Here is a 23,559-nt window from a genome sequence, read left to right as displayed (position 1 = left end):
CTGGAGGTCCATATCCGTAGATACTCACTGGGATAAATATTATCATTTTAGCAGCACTACAGCAAAATGGATTGTGGGTTGCCTTTTCCATTTGCACACTCATTGTGTATCCTAATGAAGTCAACAGAAATTTGCAGGAGATCATCAGAGGGACGTAGAATAGCATGTGATGCAGTGATACTATCAAAGAAATAAAGAATGGATCATGACTCTACCTAAAACCACTTAGAAAATCTGTGGTTGTGTATGTATGATAGATGGAGGCTACAAATAACTTACATGTGCATGTCCGTACAGTTAGGCATACATAGAAAGACAAATACTTGTAACTGCAGGCGTTTTTTTTGGTAAGTATTTAAGAATTTAGGATTACCTACCAAAAAACAACTGTGTTTACTAGATGAAGAAGCAGCAGGAGATAACTAACAAAACTTTATTCAGTTCAGGCTTAATGACCCAATGTAAAAATATTTATTAACCCACCCACAGAAAACAGAAGAGCTGGAATTGACTGGGAAACATTTTTTCCTTAAAACTGGCATAAGCCCATTACACTGTGATCAGTTGTGGTGACAGTGGTGGGGGATAAGCAGTAGAGTTCAAGTTAATGCTAAAGTAGGCAGGTTGGTCCTTAATGTCCTTAATGGAAATTATTACAAAGTCTATTAAGCTACTACTGCTGAAAGACCACTGCAAAACATCACACTTCTGATCTCTTGCATCTTAACCTTTTATTGATCCACATTCCCACAGCTGGGAAAGGTGTTATGCTATGGCCATGTATTTTGGATATTGTATAGGGCTGTAAAGCCAATCCCCAGATCAGGGCAGACTGGGAAATTGACATAGTCTATAGGGGGGCACTAGAATGGCCCTGTAAATGGGATGGAGAAAATAGACGGAGCTTTTTCTCCTTTTCCCATAGCACTAAAACTTAGGGGCATGCAATAAAACGGTTGGGAAGTAGGTTCAGTATAGACAAAAGTAAACACTTCTTTACTCATTGAGTAATTAAACTGTAGAATTGACTGCCAGTGGAGGTAATGATGGACAGAAAAACAGATGGCTATAAAAACAGAGGTTAAATAGATTCATGGAAGAGAAGTCCATCAGTGGCAACAACCTATGGTGAATGAAGGGAGCCTCTTATCTATAGAGGCAGAAAACCACTGAATACCAGTGCTGAAAGGCAGCAACAGAGGAAGGTTTTGGCCTCTGAGCCTTGTGTTGGCACTCCAAGGCAACTGATTGGCTGATCAATGAAACAATGTGCTAGAACAGCCAGACTTCTAGTCTGATCCAACAGGCTCTTCTTATGTTCTTATGTGCTCTCAATCTGGATAAATGGTAGAACTCAGAAGGTCTAGAGTTGCCAACCTCCAGGTGGGGCCTAGAGATCTCCTGGAATCACTCTTGCTCTCCAGACTACAGAGATAATTTCCACTGGAGAAAATGACTACTTTGGAGTGTGGACTCAATGGCTTTATATGCCTCTGAGGTCCCTCCCCAGGCTTCACTCCCAAATTTCCAGGAATTTCCAAGCCCAGAATTGGCACTCTAAAAAATCATAAAAAACAGAATTGTAAGATACTGTGGCTGATCACAACTGAGCCTTTTATCTATTGTTTCAATTGCTACTTACATGCTTTTACTATACAATACTAATGCATTCTCTTCAAGTAATCATAGCTTTATGGCAGAATCCATTTTAATGAGTGTTACAACTGCTGCCCTTCCTTATAAACAGAAAAGAGTTTTGTGCCTCCACAAATGGTTAAGATATTTATAGATAATTGATGAATAAATATTAGCATAGATAAATATCAGCAGAGATAATGTTGAATAAATAATTGCTAAAGTAGGATTTCAGGAAAGATTTCATTGTAAAAACCAAGACTTAAGCAAACATGGTTACCGCTGTGGTGGTCACTGTACTTATCTTGTACTTCTGAGTCATAGTTAAAAGGTATGGTGTCTTTTAACACCCGTGTACCTAGAGCTTTCCATGCATGTAGTTATAGCTGCTGACTCAGAATTCATTTCATGCATTTAATGAAATGGGTTGTAGCCAAGGAAGTTTATTGTACAATAAATCTGTTAATATGTAAAGAGAACAAGATTTTAATTTTGCTAACAAGACTCCCTCTAGAATTTGTCTCTGAAATCAATCAATCAATCAATCAATCAAATTTATACTCCACCATTCTCTTGACAAGAGAGGATTGGGGTGGCTTACAACAAAGTAAAATACAATTAATTATATGATATTAAAAGCAGTAAAAACAAGAAATATATAATAAACATATAACACAATTTAAAATCAACAACATAAATCATCTATCTAAAACATAGCAACAATCAACAACCCAACAGTAAAATGATCTGGTGGAAACAAGAATTGCAAGACATATGCAGTGACTAATTATAAGCCTGCTGGAAGAGCTCTGACTTGGAAGTCCTGCAGAAGCTAACAAGGTCATGAAGAGCAAATGTGTCCTCTGATAAAGCATTCTATCAGGATGGGGCCACCACAGAGAAGACCCTTGCTTTGGTAGAAGAGAGATGAGCTGCTTGAGGGCTGGGCTCCACCAAAAGATTGTGTGATGAAGAACACAGGCAACATGGTGGATTGCAGCAGGATCTATTTGTACCAAGACTTTATAAGGCTTTGCCCAGTTTGGGAAAAAAAAACAACCCTGTTGAACATGCACAGAATTTTGTTCAGTCAACTCTAAATAACTGCAATCTCCTTTCTCCTCACATATTTAAAGATGCAGGGGAAGTAGTGGGAACACCAAATAATATTTTTAAAACCTTCAAAAATGAGGATGCCCTGGACTTTTCGTAAAAGAGCCCTGTTTGATTAAACCAAAGGTCTGTCTAGTCCAACATCATATCTCCCCGCCCCCACACACCAGTAGTCAGTCATATGCTTCTAGGTGTGGTTGCCAACTAGTCTGCAGAAAAACATCCTGGCCCATTAACCAAGTTTTCATATGTGGTAGTGGGCACTTGATACTTTGTTCTACATGGATATAAATAATATCCAAATAAGGGTCTATTAAAGGGACTGAACAATTTCTCCAACAGGGAAGGAAGGCAACAGCTGACCCAGACAGTTGCCGTAACAACTTCCACATATACTGAATAATATGGAATTTCTATTTAGTAATGTTAGCTAATAGCCATAGATGAACTACTCCACTTCAAGGAATCTGACACCCTTTTGAAGTCATGCAAACCAGCGACCACAATATCTTTTAGCAGCTAATTCTGTACAATTATTCTGCAGAATGTGGCACAGCACTTCCTTTTGTCTGCCCCGAACCTACTGAAAATCAAGTTCAGTAGATAACCCAAAATAGTGAGTCAGAGAAAAAGTTCTGCCGTCATTTTCTCCACAACATGCATTAGCTTATAACCTTCTATGAATTATAAGGCGATAAACCTTTGTCATTGTGTAAGCGAGGCAGTTTCCCTCATCTTTCACAAGCAAGCTGTACTTCTAAAATGCCCTCTTCTTCTATCTGCTAAAGATTTAGGAACCTGCCCTGCTCTCTATTGATTAAACTAAGAGGACTGAGCTCTCTCTGTCTCACACCTCCCCCCCCCCCCCCCCGCCTATGCCAATGCAGGCTACCAGTCAAGTTTTTCTATGACACGTTAACACTGCACTTCTATGCACATGCACAAAGGTCAATGCACACATGACCATTCAGAGTGCAACTGTAAAGGGTTGGATTTGAGTCTAGGAGCAGCCTAGAGACCAACAAGATTTTTGGGGTGGGAAAGCTCATACTTCAAAAATCTTGTTGGTCTCTATGGTTCTGTTGGACTTGAATCAAGATGTTCTACTGCAGACCAATGTAGCTAGCTAGCCTCTGAAACTGCCTGCATAGGGTCACTGTGTGATATAGCTACCACTCTGGAATGTCCCCCTCTTGTAGCTCAGTTCTGTTCATGATTATTCAGAATTAAGTTCCACTGAGGCAAGGGTACCACTGACCACAAGGGTCCATCAGGAAATTCCCTAGTGAAGTTCAAAGGCCAGTGTGTTCTGTCTCAAATGCCTATTTAAGTATTTTCATGAAACCCTACAGAACAACATACTAAGTCAGCAACAATAGTCATGTAGTAATCAAGCAGATACACAGTGAACAATGTGTACAGAGAGGGTGCTTCTAGAATTGCTTTTGGACCATTTAATGTCTGATAATAGCACTGCAGTTAATTCTGTAGCCATTTCTGGCCTCCTCCAACTCCAGCATGTTCTCCTGCTTCCTTTTCTGGTTCCCTCTTCTACCTGACTGCTGCCCCTAAACTCCCCATTTCCTTTGCCACCCACTGGAGCTAAGCCATCCTCCAACTGGAGATCTATTTATTTGTCCTTCAGGTAACTGGAGAAATAGGTAAGGGTGCCATGGTTATCTTGGTGCCATGTTTTTAATGATGCTGGATTAGTGCAATAGGAGTAAGTAACAGACAATGGATGGACAACAATGGGGGAGGAATGCAACGTCTGCCAACTACTCTTCTATCCTAACAGTGGTTCTTCTGAGTGTGTAATATAAACATATTATTCACACAGCTGCCAAGACACGACTGCTTTTACTGTTTCTTTTCCAGACAGAGGTGATTGAACCATGGACTACGAACTTTGCAGGAATGGTGGAATATAAGTTGAACAAAATAAAATAAATGGATATGAATATTGAACAGCTGCCTCACTTGTTTTCCTGTATTCTCTGTGTTTCTACAAGTAAACCCTTGTTGCTCACTCAAAAGCTAGTAATTTCCAAAACAAAGCTTTTAATACAATTGCACAATGCTTCATGTAGTACTAAAACTAATTATTAGTCATGTCTGAAATTTCATCTGGCAGTTTTGCTGGGAGAATGCTTCCTGCAATAGGATGTAACTCAGTCCACCTATACTAAGCAAACTAGAAATTAGCCACTGTTGTCAGGAAACCTTATACATAACAGCCTATCTAATGTAACCAGCTACAATTAGGAAGTGTTTGTATAAACATAAACTGTTCTTTTGAAAAAAGCAGGAGTCAAGTTGCACCTTTAAGACCAACAAAGTTTTATTCTGAATATAAGCTTTTGTGTGTTAAAAGCACACTTCTTCAGACAAAGGGATAAGGTACCCGATTCCCTTGTCTGAAGAAGTGTGCTTTTAGCACATGAAAGCTTACATTCTGAATAAAACTTTGTTGGTCTTAAAGGTGCAACTTTACTCCTGCTTTGTTCAACTGCTTCAGATCAACATAGCTGCCCACTTGGATTATTCTTTTGAAAGATCAGATAATAACCAATTGGCATGTCTGGGGAAGAGGAGGGCGGATTTAAATCAAGTTATGCCAAGTCACAGGTAACTTACAGCAATCCTGTAGGGTTTTCAAGAAAGGAAATGAAAAATGCTGTTGCTTGTCCCTGCATAGCCACCCTGGTCTTCCTTGGTGATCTCCCTTCAAGAACCAACCAGGGCCAACTCTGCTTTGCTTCTAGATCTGATGAGATTGGGTGGCCCTGGGTCAACCAAGTCAGGACAAATATTTTAAATAAAGACAGGTGTTAAGTATTTTGAACATCACCCCCATGTTGGCTGCCATTTGCTTCTATGCTCAGAAGAAGGCTCTGGTGTTAACCTTTTCAGAACTTTGCAACTTGGGAAACTCATATCTGTGGGACTGCCTCCACCAATGTGCACCCACTTTGATCATAATTAGCAGTTCTACCACTCAGTTTGTTTGTTTGTTTATTTATTAGATTGTTTTAGTTGCTGTTCACCCAAAGGGTTTCATGGCAACTTACAATAAGGTAAAAACAACATAAAAACAAGTAACAAATATAAAATAGTAATATTAAAATATGTGGTTAACACCATGCCACTATTAAGAGAGCCCAAGCATGTGGTTACCCTCCAAAGGTCAACCTAAACAATGTATGCGCTATGGAAACTAAACAAGTCCAGCATGGCATGGGTGCCATCCAAGAGTGCATACCACAGGGTAGGTGCCGCAACTGAGAAGACCCTTCCCCTAGTGACAGCTAACTGAGTCATCTTGGGGCCGGGCACCTGAAAGAGGCCCCTGGAGCATGGTCAAAGGGAGCATGGGAGGTTGTAATGGGAGAGGTGGTCTTTTGGGTATGAGGGTCTTAGAGCATTAAGGGCTTTAAAGGTTAACACCATGAATTGGATCCAGAGACTAATGGGTAGCCAGTGCAGTTGCTGCAGAATTGGGGTAATATGATTAAACCATGATGTTCCAGTCAGCAACATGGAAGCTGCATTCTGGATCACTTGCAGTTGCTGAAGTGTTTTCAATTTGTATTTCTGCTGTATCTACTCTATGTAGAGCAAACTACAGTAGTCCAGTCTGGAGTAGATCAATGTGGCAAGGTTTGACCCAGACAAATAAGGAACCAGTTGGTGAACCTGGTGTAGGTGAAAAAATGCTGACTATGCTACCATGGACACTTGTTTATCCAATGATAGAGGAGAATCCAACTACACCCTGAGCAATGTTCCCTCTAAGGTGCAGAGTCTTGTGAGTGAAAATTCTACTTTGTGAGCTACTGGCATTAAAGTTGTGAGCTACTGGCAGTAAAGTTGTGAGCTGCTGCATAAATTAGTGTGCTCTGGGGTCATCCTTCCTGAGCTAAGAAAAAAATGTGAGCTGGAGGCTAAAAATCTGTGAGCTAGCTCTTGCTAACTCAGCTTACCCTGAGGCTCTTTACAGAGTCTACAGCTGTCAACTGGACACCATTGAGTTTTGGGAGTGTCCCTCCAGCTAGCATCTCAATCTTTCCCAGCCACGTGACCTCCATCTTGGATGGATTCAACTTCAGCCAGCTCCTCCTCCATTATTGGACTACAGCATCCAGGCACTGGGATGAGTCCAAGAATCCTGCTGCTGGATACTTAGCCAGCAGGAAGATCTCAGTGTCATCAGCATATCGATGGCAACCAACTCCAAACCTCCTGACAATTTCAGCAAGAAGGTGCATATAACATTGGAGAGAAGATTGGGTCCTGTGGGACTCCATAATTCATGCCACACTGGGAAGACCTCTCCTCCTCAGCAGCAACCATCTGAGAGCATCTCTGGATGAATGAGGAGAACCAGCTAAGGGTAGTGTCCCTTACCTCCAGGGAGGCAAGGCAGTTGATCAGGACCAAATGGTCAACTGTATCAAAGGATGCAGATAGATCCAGAAGGATCAACAGGGCTGGAGTGTCTTTATCCATATGTAAACAGAGAGTCCCGTTCACTGGGAGGAAGGAGGGAAATAGATAAATAAACAGAACAAACATTAACACACACACATACATCCATTTTGTTGCTGGGGGCCAGTAGATGTCCTAAAAAACCCTTGGAGGGTGAAGTGTGTGTGGGTATGCTATGGGAGCGGTAATTGGCTGGAGTCGCTGTGCCCTCTTCTGAAGACTTAAGGTAAGGTAAGGTGCAAGCACCAGTCATTTCCAACTCTGGGGTGACGTCGCATCACGATGTTTTCACGGCAGACCTTTTACAGGGTGGTTTGCCATTACCTCCCCCAGTCATCTACGCTTTCCCCCCAGCAAGCTGGGTACTCATTTTACTGACCTCGGAAGGATAGAAGGCTGAGTCAACCTTGAGCTGGCTACCTGAACCCAGCTTCTGCCGGGATTGAACTCAGGTTGTGAGCAGAGGGCTCGGACTGCAGTACTGCAGCTTTATCACTCTGTGCCATGGGGCTCCTCTCCAAAGACTTAAATTAAATCTTTGGAACTGTGTTGTTGCATACATATCGCATCTTATGATCACTGATCAATACTACAAATCTGGATTGAATAAGAGTGAGCTGGAATAAAACAGTCTTCACAGGAGGGGCAACAATCTGGTGAAATTACAAGTCCAAGGACTAATGCAAACATGACACGTTCAAGGAGAGGGTTAATGACCACATATACTATATCTTTAACCCCAATTATTTTTAAACCCATGACTGACCACTGGAAGCTTTAAGTGGAAGACTGGTGGCACAAACCTTTCCTTCCTGCTGTTTTCACCACTCAAAATTGCCCTGTTCAACTATTCTTCTCTGCATGGGGAGAACAGATAAAAGCGTTTATAGCTTTTTTTCTATGACGGGGAGGGGGGGGATGAATATATCTGTGTGCATATGTACTAGAATTTCAGACTTTACTGCTGTTTCCCCCCATAAACTCAGTTTCCTTTGGTTGCCTTTAGTGTTATAGGGAAATAATGAAGAGGAAAATATACATGTGACTGTGTGTCATGACAAGTTGGAGCCTAAGAAGCAATGAGGGAATTCAGCTGAAATAGATACACAGCTGGAAATGGCACAGTACAATTGTGGTGTTTATCTGCAAGTACTCTATGCTTGTGGAAACGGGGCTGATTGCTAACCTGGTGAAAAGATTGCTGTTTTTCTAACTCAGCACTGATATGGTTGTCTGGCTTTCAGTTACTAAATGTGAGAGATTTTACCCACATACATATTTTGGATATTTCAATTATCAGAAAATAAACTGAAATGGCTGTTTACCCGCAAAAACAACAGAGATTCTTGTGCTCTTTGGAGAATACCAAATATACACAAAACATTTTTGACAAATAAGCATTTATAGTTTTTAGACCTGCTTTGTTAAATGCAAAGAATATAATACTCAGTAGGCAAATCTTTTCATAAATACACAAACTCGTACACAAAAAAAAGCTGTGCTTTTAATGACATAATTTTGTTTTTTATATTACTGATGTTTGAGAGCTGGAGGGAAGGAAGGAGAGGTGGAAAGAAAGCAACTTTAACTTTAAATGCATTCTCCAAACTGTGGCTGACTTGGCTTGAAGAAATGATTTAAAGAAACAAATGCCTTCTCCAGGTCTGCTGATGGGGCGGCAGGGGCTTTGAGAGTCACCTAAGATGTGTGAAAGAGCCACAGTTTGACTACCCCTGCTCTAACCACTATACCATACTAGCTCTCACACATGTACTCACAAAATGTATATTGGAACTGATGTACACTGAATGGATTAAATAATTTTTTACAAATACTTTGGAGAACACATTGAGGCGATATAGGGTAAAAAGGAATATATCTGCAACAGAAAGAGCTAGAGATTTACTTCTTTTAAAAAATGAAATCTGGGCACTCAGAGAACCTGGTACACATATTTCTATACTGTTATATAGCTATAATACTAATCAACTGTTGATTTTTTAAAAAAGAAAAGTGCTTCCCCTGTGGCGGAAACAGCTACTCCAATAGACAAGTTTCATGGGAGTTCATCTGCCATTTCCTGGCTGAGAGGAAACACTTCCAGGAGGAGAATCCTGGCATATTAAGTCTGAGACCAGTTTGGTCCTTTCTCTTTTAAAAATGTAAAGGACCAAAAATGGCCAGGTGTAACTGAGCCTCAGCTGTTAGCTGGTGTCAGAACTGTTTCTCCAGCTGACTTCCTGTGTCTCCCTGAAACACTCCCAAAATTTCAGGATGCAAATTTCCATGACTCCTGGAATTTCAGGAGTGCTTTGCATCATTTTGGATGTCCCTCAGCCAACCAGAAACAGCTACTTGAGGGCATAATTTTAGCTCAGGTATATCCAAGTGCGCACCCATAGTTCAGTTAGTATGTCATAGTGTCCAGACACTCATGTGTGAAGCAAATATGTCTGACAGTTGTGCAGTATTGTCTTTGTAACTCTGCTGAATCCAAACAAGTTTAGCAAATCTACTTTCCGTCTTTCTGGACCATATCATGTGTTTCCTTTGTACTAACCTCCAAAGTAGGACCCATCTGTCAGTTTCATCTCTTTACTGGATTTAGTGATGACACCAGCAACCCCATGTTGAATGAAATACATCTTCTTTCCCACAGCTCCTTCCCGGATAATATAATCTCCAGGCTGGAATACTTCAAAGCGCAATTTGCTCAGCATGGCAGTAACAAAATTTGGGTCAGCATTTGCAAAGAGTGGCATTGTGGCGACAAGCTTCCTGCAGTTGAAGTTGACAATCTCCTAAAAATGGGAAGAAGACGACAATTTTAGCTGCTAAATGTTTTGTGCTATTTTAATGCTTTGCCTGGGCTTTTCAATAGCTGGACTACTTTTGGTCTGTTCACTTTGTGAAATACCATGAGAAAATCTCTAGAGAGGTAACACATACATTTTCTAAGAAAATAAATAATGGAGTCATCACGGGTGAGCTACAAGAGATTAATGCCAATCAAGTTTAATAATCATACACAACAAAACCATCCACTCCATAGCACTTAAGAGGTTACGTTAACTTAACACTGTATCATAGTAGATCAAAATCTGAGTTCAGTAACACTGAACAACAAAACCTTCCAAGGTACTAGATTTTGTGAGTCAAAGCTCACTTCATTAAATGCAAAATACATAGCAATTTGTGACTTTCAACTCAATTATTATGAATTCTAGAAGACAAGTTTCAAATACAACAAATTTCTGGCAACATATCCCATGCTTCCAAAAGTTGCTTATCAAAGAAAGAGGGTACTTCTCTACTGGCATATACAAGTGAACAGCAATTTATTTTATTCGAAGGCCTACAACATGTTTATTTAAAGAAGTATCATGTCTAAACAGTCTGAGCATCACAAACACACTTTGGAAATTGGTCTTGCAATTCTTCTTAAAAATTATTTCTGTGGCATTACTTACAAATGTACAATACAGACAATAATTAGCAAGCACAATTTGCCTATTGGTGTAGAATGTCAGTCAGTAGTCAGTTTATTATTACAGTCATTGACCAGAACATGTAAGTCATTTAGAACAACCTTAAAAGTACCTTATAAAAAGTCCCACAAAGAGTCTACATATTAAGATTTGATGACTTGAGGGTTATAAAAGTAAAAAAAAAAGTAAAAAAATTATTTAACCCTTTAAACCTTTAAAAAAGCCACTTAGAATGGAAGAACATGATTAAAAAAATGGATGCAATGAAAGTTACAATCTATCTGTCTACCTATCTATATCTAAGGATAAAATAAATAAATGATAGATGATGGATGACAGACAGATAGATAGATAAATAGATACAGGGCTTCCCCCACCCCCCGTAAAAAGTGGTGCCAGAACTCTCAAGAGGGAAATGAAGGAGAAACACACAGGTGCCCTCATGAACTTTTAAACATTTTTTGAGAATTTTGTTTGCATAAAGAGGTTCTGGAACTGCATTCCACTGTATTTCCCCAGAAAAATAGTCCTGGATGGAGAGAGAGAGACAGATGATAGATAGAGAGATATAAATAGATAGATGAGAGAGAGAGAAAAGATGATATAGAAAGAGATGATAGAGACAGACAGACAGACAGACAGACAGACAGACAGACAGACAGACAGACAGACAGATAGATGATGGATGGATGGATGGATGGATGGAGGTTTCCAGCTCCAGTTTGGGAAATGTCTGGAGATTGTGGAGAAGGAGCCCCAGGAGGATGGGGTTTGGGGAAGGGAGGGATTTCAATGGTGTATAATGCCATAGAGTCCAAAGTGGCCATTTTCTCCAGATCAACATATCTCTGTCACCTGGAGATTAGTTGTAATAGTAGATGATATTCAGTCTCCACTTGGAGCCTGGCTACTCTAACACAGACATACAGACATGTGTAGGTATAAAGGCTGCATCAGTGAAACGGACTGTGGTCTGTTCCTCTGTAAGCAAGATTTTGTCCCTGACAATATGTTTTTACTAAGGAACTACCCTAGCAGAGAGCCATGATAAAATTATGACACCTCCTCATTATTTATTTCCTTGGTGGTATTATTATTATTGTTATTCATTATTACTAATTTGATTTATATCCTGCCCTTCCTGCCAAAGCAGGCCTATTGCCACAATAAGCTGGAAACTGAAGAGTTTTTCAATATAATATAAAGTTATGTCAACCAAAACCAAAACAGAAATGCTCTTAATTGCCCCAGCAATTCTCATAGCCCTTGGGTTTAAATGCTGAACTTATTGGAGCATCAGCTTCAGGTGTGTGTGTGGGGGAGGGGGGGCAGAAGTCTTGAAAGGGCTCTATGATAGCATGAAAAATGCACTGAAAGTTCACATCTGTTTTTAAAAAGAGAGTGGAGAAAATGGTAGGAGCAAAGTCCCACATATAAAAATTCCACAGCAGCAAGAAATTCACAAGATCAGTGCTTTTGCAAACGTTGTCAGAGAACTCTTTCTGCATTGATTTATCTGCCCCAGAAATCCTCTCTCTTTCTTTCTCTGTGTCTTAATATTACCCTTTTTTAAAAAGTGCAATTGACTTAAACACTTTACCCAAGAATAAGCAGAGACCAAAAGATGTGAAGTACAGAATCATGAGCCAAGCAAGTGGGGGGTTGCAAGCCCAGCACAACCAGTTTAGTATACAGAATTCCTAGCAGAACCCAGTGCCACCACGGCAATGCAAGTGAAAGAGGACTAATGTCAAACCAGAGAATCCCTGATGTACAAACTGAAAGGGGGCACTTTTTAAGCTCAGCACAACCAGTTCAGTGTACAGAATGTCCAGTTGAACCCAGTGCTAGTGTGATAAGTTGGGGGAGGGCGATTTTACAATCTCCATGAAAGAAAAATGAATCACCACAAACTGTTTGGAAGTTTGTGGGAAGTTTGTGCCAGTTGGCCTGTCACAAATTTAAATTTGTGAACTGTGAACCAACCAAAAACCATCACATAATTAGTTCATGTGTGGGTTTGTATCCATCCCTAATCCCTTTAAAACAAATGCCAAACTGAACAGCAAATATTACTTTAACAATTACTATTTTGTAGACAGAAGTAAGCTAAGGAGTGATTAATAGAGCTGCTTTGTCCCTACGGCCACCCTATTAATCCTGGCAACCGGCAGGGGATAGAGGGATTTACCAGGAGTGGGAGGCCCAGGTGGTGTCACCGGTGATGTGTCTATGTCACTTCCAGTGTGCACTGGAAGTGATGTCATCAAGTTGCAACACTGGGGCAACACTCTGTTATTTGGGCAAAAACTGTATAGTAAAACAGCTTCTACCATAGTTTTTGTCCAAATGCCAGAGTGTCGCCCCAGACATTGCCAATGTGATAACGTAATGACATTGCCACATTGCTGGCAACATAGCCTGGACCTCACATTCTCTCCTAATAAGTCCCTCCACTGACCATTTGATTGGTAGTGGGGGGTGGGGCTTGGCATTGGGAGATCCCACCTCTACTGGGGGTCTGGCAACCCTAAGAATTAAATAAGTACCACGGCTGCATTAATTAGTGAGACTGCTGGGATTCTTGCCATTTTGGTCCTTTTGCCTACAATCTGGAATTACAGAGGCACAGCAGTGTGAGGAATCAAAGGCATACTACTAACAGCACAATTCCATGCTGAAGTATCCCCATTTAAATCCATAGAAATCAACTGGCTTCAACTGCTACAACTATAAAGAGGACTGCAGTGGAAATCTTCTAATCCCAATGATACCTGGAGTTGAGGAGCTGAAATCAGGGACCCTAGAATGTCTTTTCCATTTTTTGGGGGTGGTGGTGGTGGTGGTGGTGGTTTGATACATTGTGCCTTTTTGTCTTTTCTCATTTTCAGAGTTCCCAATTTGTTCCTTTCTTTTATGGCATTTTTATACAATCAATTCAAAAACAGGTAGGCAACTGATTCAAGAAGAGGTGTCAATTTTAAGCAGAATTAGTCCATTGAATTTTGGTTCATTGCTTTGAATGGGAAAGAACACTGCCTAACATCCCTAAAAGCTGGGCTCTGGTACCTGCACTATGCTTCTGGAACAACCTCGAAGGGCCTTTCAAACTCCTGGTTTTCATCCAAGAGTTATCCCAGAGAACTTTAGGGGCAGTCTCTGGGTCTGACCAAAAGGGAATGTCTTCTTGTCTATGAATAAACCCCAAGATCTGCTGAGACTCGTCTAGCCTCAGGCCAGGGTATGTGATTGTATACAATTTTATTATATCTTATATAAGTATTGTTACATGCCTTGGGCCCTGGGTTAGTCAGGAGAAACGCAGGCACACACCATTTTTAAACAAACAAACAATGGACATCAAAAAAGGGACAAGCTATATCCCAAATACTCCTTCTTTCACCACTCTGCTCCTTAGTTCCTCAAAGCCCTCTGCTCCAAAAAAGCTTGACAGTGGTGTCAAATTCAGTTTCTTGAGATTCTCAGCTTTTGTCTTATTTAAAAAACCAAAATAAGAAAGGCAAGTTTCTGCATCTCCTTACGATGCAGAGAAATCACACAAATAAACTATGCAATATAATCAAGTATGCAAATTTACTCAACTTGCATAATTTACAGAGGGCACAGAAGCCTGATTTTGTAGCACAGAATTTGAGTGTCCTAAATGTGCAAGTTATTTTAATACACAATACAGAGAATGGTGTTGATTAGGCAGCAAGAGGGACAACAGCAGAAAAATAAGAAACATCATGAGTAGAAACAAGACATCCCGTAAAGAGCACAAATAATTGTGTTAGGACTGCCAGCCTGATAGAAGTGGAAGATGGAATCAAGTACCTTTTTTAAAAAAAAGCTATTAGGGAACAGCAATCTCCCCTTTTTATATGTAGTTCAAAATTGAAAGTGCAGCCATGTGAAACTTAACACAGATCAGTTTTTTTAAAGGTCGATGCTATTGCTTTTGCCATAAAATTGATGGGATTTTTGCTGCCATCAAACATATTGATGGCCATTAATATTAATTTAAATTAAATATTAAACAAACTATTAGAAGCATGGGTATATTGCTTGACTGTACATCAAACTTTAGAAAACAGTCATCCTCCAAATTCAGAACTCTAAATGCCCTGACTGCACAGAGAACACTTCACTTAGACTGCTTCCCCCCTCCTACAATTCAATTCGGTGTGAAGGGCGGGGTATAAATTCACTTCGGTGTGAAGGGCGGGGTATAAATTCCAATATAAATAAATAAATAAATAAATAAATAAATAAATAATTCTTCCTCCAGCTGAACAGAGAGACAAAGATTTGGTTAAGGACCTGATGATATTTGATTCAGTTTTCACCTTTTACAGAAGATGCATGGGATTTGATAAGAATCCTCTTCACAAACAAGGAAAATCTGTCAGAAAGGAAGCAGTTAAAGGGGGGCAGAGGGAAATGAGACTACATCTGTCTAGACAAGTTGGAAGAACAATATATAGAACATGATGTCCTCGCACTCTGAACTGGACTGACACCAGAAGGGGTTTTTCCCCTTCTAAGAGCTCTTCTGTTTCACAGGGAATTACAGCCTTCGCAGAGAAGGATGGTAAGCAGTGGGGTGCTGCAGGGCTCAGTACTGGGTCCCATGCTTTTTAACTTGTTCATTAATGATTTGGAGTTGGGAGCAAGCAGTGAAGTGGCCAAGTTTGCAGATGACAGTAAATTGTTCAGGGTGGTGAGACAGACATCCTGTGAGGTGGGTGGGGCTGAGAGAGCTTTCACAGAAGCTGCCCTTTTAAGGACATCTCCTATAAGAGCTATGGCTGACCGAAGGCCATTCCAGCAGCTGCAAGGGGAGGGGGGAAAAGTGAAAAGACTAGCAGCAATGCTACTTGTTCAGAGTGGCAGTGAGCAAAGGGGACAGATTGGGTGCCCTCCAATGGAGGGGCCATATAGTTGGAAGGGGGAGTTGAAAGGATGGGCCTGACCCCACTGTAGCTACAGGGCTGGCCACAGAAAATAAATGCCAGATGTTTGAGAGCTGCAAGACATGATGTTTGAGGGCAGGCAAATAGATGGGGGGAAGGAGAGAGGTAGAAAGAAAGCAACTTTAACTTTACATCAGTTGCCCCCAAAATATTATCAACGAGTACACTAATGCTCCTGTTATTGTATTCAGTGTTCCCTCTTTGGAATGCTCATATAAAATCTTGTGTGTGTTTTAAAACAAATCTCTTTTTACAATTCACAAAAGGTTGAGAGCAGAGGCTACATCCCAAATACCAATTATGTTCTCTGGAAATGAAGTGTCCCAATGTTCTATATTCTGCAAGGAGACATGATCTGTATCTATTCTCAGCCAACATCTTCTCACACTACTATCTAAAAATAGGCCAGCTCTGAACTTTAAATAATGGCTCAGAAAGGGTATTAACCTCTTTCTCACAAGCTAGCTTTGTCTTGCTGCAGCAGCTCTTAGCTTTATGACTTTTATCATAGAATGAGAGCTGTATCTTTAAATATTTGGATAGCTGTGCTGAAACATGAAGCAAGATGCAATGTGTAATGTACTGAGTGACGAGACGTATTGAGGGCAACATGCTTTATTAGCGAGTACATCACAAAACAAGGCAACGCGGGCTGGGTCCCGATTATATACATACCCTGGAACAACCCTCAGTCTGGCCAGGTCCAATCCTGGCCAGTTAAACTTCCCGCCACAGATCTTGATTGGCGGAGTGTATTTGCGGAGCTACATCCGGGGACCAGTGGACTTCCACCTCCGTAGCATCCACTGTGTTATAATTTCGGGACTGAAATGCAAGACACAACACTCCTCCTCCCTTAGTTCAAGACACAACACTCCTCCTCCCTTAGTTCAAGACACAAAGTCTTTCAAGTAGGCTGGCGCCCTGCATTCCTGGGTCAACCTCCTCGGGATTATTTGGGGAGTTGGAGCGGCCGCCGTGGCTGGCGGGGTGGCTGGTTCCTTGTGGTGGGGTGACGCCAGAAAAGGGCTGTCTGTCGCCTGTTGCTGTACCGGAATCTCCTCTCGGGGGGGGGGGTGCTCCCTCCGCTGTGGTGCTCTTCCGCCCACATAGTCGGTGTGGCTGGCATAGGCTGGGCAGCTTCCAGGGGTGTTGCTGTTAGTACTCCCCCGCTTCCCGCTCCCCCGATCACTGTCGGTTCTTCTGGCAATGTGCGATGGCGCAGCTGGTCAATATGCCTCCTTAGGATCTGCCCCCCCACGACGAGATCTCGTAGGAGTGGGACCCGGTGACCTGCAGCACCCAGGCAGCTAACCACTCCGGCCCACTTGCAAAGTTCTTTGCGTATACCAGATCCCCTAGTGGCTTCCATGGTTTCGGGGAACTGCGGAGGTCCGTAGCCCGGTCAGGATGCAACCTGTTTACTTCCTCCCCATTAGTAACTCGGCAGGGCTTAACCCGGTGATGGGGTTGGGGGTGATTCTGTTATCAAATAGGAAGGCTGCCAGGCGGTGATCCCAATCAACCAGGCGGTGATCTCAATCAACAATGCAACCCAGGGCTTTTTTAGTGGTGCGCACCATGCGCTCTGCTTGGCCGTTGGTGGCTGAATGGAAAGGGGCAGACCGAATGTGCTGGATGAGGTACCGATTCAAGAACTCCTGCAATTCCCGGGAGGTGAAAGTAGTCCCATTGTCTGTGACGAGGATCTCGGGAATCCCATGAGTGCAAAAGACCCTTCGCAAGGCTCTGACTACCGCCACGGTGGAGGTTGAAGCTATGGGAATCACTTCCAACCACTTGGTGTATGCATCGACTGAGATAAAGAATATTTGGCCCTGGTATGGCCCCGCAAAGTCTAGGTGTAACTGGGACCACGGCCTCCTGTTGGACTCCCAGTGGTAGACAGGGGCAATGGGTGGATCAGGTCGGGACTCTTGGCAGGTTTGGCACCTTCAAACCCACCCTTCTATCTCCTCGTCCATCCCCGGCCACCATACATAGCTACGTGCCAGGGCCTTCATGCGCACTATCCCTGGGTGTGTTTCGTGTAGGGCTTCCAGAACTTGCTTCCGCATGGTGGGGGGGACCACCACCCTGCTATCCCAGAGAAGGCACCCCTTGTGCATGGACAGTTCTTCTCTGTGTGATGCGAATGCCCTGAATTCTGCGTCCAGTTTGCCCATGGGTAAACCCGAGGGAACACTTCTCCCACTTTACTTTAAGTCCCACCGCCTGGAAATGGCGGAGTACCTCACGCAGACGGCTGCTGAACTCCTCAGCGTCTGGGGCGGCGATCAAAACGTCATCAAAAAACGGTTGCACTCCGGGGATCCCTTTGAGAAGAGTATCCATTATGCTCTGAAAAATCCCCAGAGCCACATTAACCCCAACTTGCAACCGCCGCACCCGAAAAGCTCCCCTGTGAGTCACAATGGTCTGGGCTTCTGCTGTCTCGGTGTCCACTTATAATCAGCGCAAATGCGCACCTCTTCATTCGGCTTCACTGGAGTGACTATGGGTGTTTTCCATGCAGCATAGGATACCGGTTCTAGCACTCCCTGGGCTGTGAGGCGGTCCAGCTCCGCTTCTATTTTTGGTTTAAGAGTGAACGGAACTTGCCTGGCCTTCAGCCTTATTGGTCTCACCTGGGGATCAAGGGGTAAGGTGATGGGAGGCCCCTTGTAGCACCCCAGGGACCCATCAAACACTTCCGGGAATTCTCGGCACGTACTCAAAATTTTGCGTTTGCATTTGCTGCACCCCCACTATTTGAATACCCAGTGGTCAAAACCAGGCCAGCCCCAGTAATGTGGTGAGCTGGCGTTTGACCACGAGAATGTCCAGCTTGCCCTTAAATTTCTTAAACTCTACCCTTACAGTGGCCCAACCCAAAATCTGTGCAGGGTTTTTTTGGAAGTCCCGCAGTATGAAGTCCGCCGGTTGCAGCCGGGGCCGGCCACAGGGACAAAGTTTTCTTAGAGACTCCTCTGAAATTATGGAGATGGAGAAGCCCGAGTCCAGCTCCATATGGCATGGAGCGCCCTTGATTAGGACCAACACCTTGACCTTATCTGGGGTGGTGAGGGGCAAGTTCATTACCTGCAGGCTAGTCGATGTGGTTGAGTAGGCATCGGTCGAGTTGTGGTTGGTGGACTGGAGTCTGCGGGTGGCTTTGGCCCGGCAAGCCCGTGCTATGTGGCCCACTCTTCCACAGTTCCTGCAGTCCACGTTGCAGTAGGGGCAGTCCCAGCGCTCGTGTGGATCCCCACAGCTGGCGCACTTGGTGTTGGCTGGTCTCTCTGTTGCTCATGGCCACGTGGGTGCTCTTGGCCCCATTCCTGGTTGGCGATGTAGCTGGTTTGCCTCCTCCTCTGGGTTGCCCCGTGCCATCTCCTCCTGGTGGACGGCTTCCACTCATGGGTTGTTGTAAGCTTTCGTTGCTCTCTTGAATGTGGTGGCTTCGTTGAAGGCAAGTTGGAGGGTGAGCTCTTCCTTTGTGATGAGCTTTTGCTGCAGTCTGTCGTCTCGGAGGCCCCAGATGAAGCGATCCCTCGAGGCTTCCTCTAGCTTGTCGAAGCTGCAGTTCCCTGCGATTTGGCGGAGGGTGGACAGGTAGATGGCGGCTGTCTCTCCCGCCCCTTGATCCCTCTTGTGGAAGAGGAATCGGCAAGCGATGATGGAAGGCTGGGGCAAGAAGTGCCTGGTCAGGAGTCTGACTATCTCCTCGTACATTTTCTCCATGATTTTTGCAGGGGCCGAGAGACCCTTTGCGATCTCAAATGTGGCCTCCCCGCAGACACTCAGGAGCATGTCTCTTTTACGGCTGTCGTCTGTAATCATGTTTGCTCGTAGGTAGCAGTTGACCCGCTCTGTGTAGGTCTCCCACCTATTGGGGTTGGCGGGGTCGAACTCTGCAAGATGGCCCCTCGTCCGACTTGGGTTATCCATGGTGGCGGTGGAGGCTTCCATCTGCCTCAAATGCGTGCCTTCCTCGTCTCCGGCCAGGTCAGCGAAGTCCCGCTTGGGGAGTTACCTGGCTAGAATCCCACCTTCGTCGCCACTGTAATGTACTGAGTGACGAGACATATTGAAGGCAATGTGCTTTATTAGCGAGTACATCACAAAACAAGGCAACGTTGGCCGGGTCCTGATTATATACATACCCCGGAACAACCCTCAGTCTGGCCAGGTCCAATCCTGGCCAGTTAAACTTCCCGCCACAGATCTTGATTGGCGGAGCGTATTTGCAGAGCTACATCCGGGGACCAGTGGACTTCCAGTGGTCACCTCCGTAGTGTCCACTGTGTTGTAATTTCAGGACTGAAATGCAAGACACAACACTATGCAAAAGTGAAAGTGAAATAAAGTAAGCAAGATAATTAAGATGTATCTGTCCTAGTTGCTAAATATTCATCATTCTTTTACTAGTACTTTTGACTACTAAGATGGTTCTGAGGTGCAGCTTATGAATAAGAACAAATGAAGAGCCCTGTTGGATCAGATCAGTGATCCATCCAGTCCAGCATCCTGTTTCACAAGTAGGCAATCAGTGGTCCTGGCAAGTCAACAAACAGGATATAAAAGCCTTGATGTTGCCTTCAATTAATTAATTAATAAACTTTAGTGCCTCTGAATATGGAGTCACCATGGGAAGTACCCACTGATGGACCTGCTCTCCATGGCTTCATCCACAGTACTGATAAACCACATGGCCAAGTATTATGCTAACATATTTATTTATTATTTATTACATTAAGCTTATATCCTGCCCTCTCCGCAAGCGGACTCAGGGCAGCTCACAACATTACATTATTACCATTAAAACCAATAAAACATATAAAACGTAATTGCATATTAAATTATTTAAATCATTTAAAACCATTTCATGGTGCTGTATTAATACTGTAATAATTGGACCGGGCATTACAAGCCGTGGCTGACTGGCTCAGGCTGAGCGGGCTGAAGTTAAATCCGGCGAAGACTGAGGTCCTTTGCGTGGGCCGCGGCGAATCAGGAGGGGAGATTACCCTTCTGGCTTTCGACGGTGCGCCACTGATACCAGTGCGCAAAGTCAAGAGTCTGGGAGTGCTATTGGAATCCTCTTTATCAATGGAGGCCCAGATAGCGGCCACTGCTAGATCCGCCTTCTTTCATCTCAAGAGGGTGAGGCAGTTGGCTCCCTTCTTGGAGCGCAGCGACCTAGCAACTGTGATCCACGCAACGGTCACTTCGAGACTAGACTACTGCAATGCCCTCTACATGGGGCTGCCCTTATACCGAACACGGAAACTTCAGGTAGTCCAGAACGCGGCGGCCAGGCTGCTAGAGGGACTACCACGGTGGGAACATGTGCGGCCTGGGCTGCGGGATCTGCATTGGCTGCCGGTTGTGTACCGTGTCCGCTATAAAGTGCTGGTTATCACCTTTAAAGCCCTATATGGCCGAGGACCTGCCTACCTAAGGGACCGCCTCTCCCCATATGTTCCCAGAGAGCACTGAGATCTAGCTCTCAAAACCTTCTAACAATCCCTGGGCCAAGAGAGGCTAGATTGAAGGCTACTAGGGAGCAAGCCTTCTCAGTAATGGCCCCTCAATGGTGGAATCATCTTCCAGAGATGGTGCGAGCCCTGCGGGACCTGAACCAATTCCGCAGGGCTTGCAAAACATTTCTTTTCCAGCTCGCTTTTGAGGCAGAACCTGACTAACTTGACGTGTAGCCATTTAGCCATCTGTGGATATTATGACTTACAGTATTTTTAGCACCTATTTATCTGTTTTATCTATTTTAAATAACTTATTATGAAATTGATTATATTTAAAACTGTTTACATTGTTTTACTGGAATTCTACTTGAATTTACTGGAATTCCATGTCTGTGAGCCGCCCTGAGCCCGCCTTTGGCGGGGGAGGGCGGGATATAAGAATAAATTTATTATTATTATTATTATTATTATTATTATTATTATTACAATACAATATAGGCGGTTCTGAAAATTCGGTGGTGACCACCAGTACTCTACATGGTGCTCTATATGATGTCCAGTGGCAGCTCTCTCATTCAAGGGTATAGTCAATAGGTTTATTCTGACTGTATCTGTGGCGAATATATCCCCCCCCGCCTTTTAGAAGAATTAAATGGCTATATTGTGGTCAAGGCAGGCTCTTTATGAACAAGCACATCTACATTTAAAGCTGAAAGCAGAAATGATTCTGTTAGAAACTTGACCTTGGGAAAGGGAATCTTCATTCAAAAGAAGCAAGCCATTTCTAAATCCCTTGGCAATTTTTCCACATGTACCTTTTTGGAAATTCTCTAATTTCTTAGAAATGCTGAAACATCAACTAGTGAGACCTTTACACAGTTTTAAATAGAAAATTAATGATACATAGAGAAGAACAATACATTTGGATGTAAACCAAATGTAGGAAGATGTTTTGGTGTTAGAATTTTAACACCAAAACATCTTCCTACATGAGAGGGATAATCTCTGTGGTACGAACTAAAGTAAATTCAAAACTGTGTCATGCCTATGAAATAATGATGGAACCATTTATTTGCTTGGTAGCACAAGCAAAGATATATAACTGTATCTAAAGTGCAAAACACTTTTGAATGAAATTGTTGATTTAAGGACCTGCAAAGCATACTATGCCAGTTTTTACTTATTAATCCCTTCAACAAACAAGGCACAGGGACTGCATTTCTTTTGCCAATTGAAACAGTTCCTTCCATCTTTGGAAGACTAGAACTCTGTTCTCCTTATGATTTAAAAATAGAACACACAGCTGGAGATGGTCATACTCACAGGAGGACTTTCACCCTAATATTCATGAATCTGTATAGAATATAGCTCAGACTTCTGGAGCTGCAGTGATAGAAAATAGTGTTCAGCTTTGATTTGCCCATTTGGATCCAGTGGTATTATTCAAATCTTCTGCAGAAACATACACCCTAAACCAATGTCTAAATTTAAAAAAAAAAACAATTGTATTGAATATATGCACTACTAAAGGTGTATTTTACAATGCTTTAAACTTTTATTTTACACAAATGGATTGTTGTTTAGAATGAAGGACCAAGAGGAGAATGGATATTGGCTCTTCAATTCGGCAATGACAACTGATTGGACAATATGAAGGATGTGACAACTGTGAAAGACTGCACTTTTAAAAGATTAGAAGTGCTGTACAAACAGGTGAAGGACTATGCATGGTTAATTCTTCACAGAAACAGAGAGCCTTGAGTGACAGGCTGCTCCAAGCAATCTGATTGGTTAGCATCAGCTGAACAGAGAAAGACTTCAGAACTGGATGCTGAGGAGAATTCAATCTGATTTCAGTCCTAGATGACAAGAATTCAGTACTCACAGTTTTATAATTCAGCCCTGACTGAGAGCAGTTTAACACAGACAAGAGAACTGGGGGAAATTGGCAACGTTGGGTGGGTAGTTAGATAGAAACTGCTATTCAGGCCAAAGAAAGGGGATAGATTTTCTAGTGAGAGGAGAATTTCCCTACCCAGTCAGTTAGTTCTGAAGAGTGCAAAGATCCCTGGTCTGGTGTGGTTAGAAACAGTCTTTGAAGACCTTAAATGTCAGTTAAAAACTTAAGATGAATACTGATGTTTCAAAGAAGGGGTCTGGGTACTGGGGAGAGCGTACCAACCATATGGAAACCAAAAGAGTAAGAGAATGCTCAATGAAAATGTACTAAAGTGTTTGGAGAAAACACTGGAACAAAAGCCTTTTAACATGATTTTAAGTAAATCTGAATAGCTTAAGAAATTCTCATTGGCTTGAAACATAAGAACTAAAGTCTGTGCAATCACTGGTTTCAGCTCAGAAATTTCATCCCCT

The 23,559-nt window shown here is 42.8% G+C and overlaps 1 protein-coding gene across 2 annotated transcripts in view; it reads right to left on the bottom strand.

Moving 5' to 3' along the window:
• HCN1 (hyperpolarization activated cyclic nucleotide gated potassium channel 1) overlaps positions 1-23,559 on the bottom strand; it is a 280,618-nt gene that overhangs the window by 20,381 nt on the left and 236,678 nt on the right. For both annotated transcript variants that reach the window (XM_060236018.1, XM_060236019.1), the window contains exon 6: positions 9,797-10,037. In XM_060236018.1, coding sequence (XP_060092001.1) covers positions 9,797-10,037 — 241 coding nt within the window. The remainder of the gene's footprint in view (positions 1-9,796; positions 10,038-23,559) is intronic.

This window comes from Heteronotia binoei, chromosome 4, assembly GCF_032191835.1.
Source record: "Heteronotia binoei isolate CCM8104 ecotype False Entrance Well chromosome 4, APGP_CSIRO_Hbin_v1, whole genome shotgun sequence".
NCBI classification, from domain to species: domain Eukaryota; kingdom Metazoa; phylum Chordata; class Lepidosauria; order Squamata; family Gekkonidae; genus Heteronotia; species Heteronotia binoei.
Note: the sequence above shows the minus strand (reverse complement) of the source record. Positions and strands in the feature narration are given on the sequence as shown.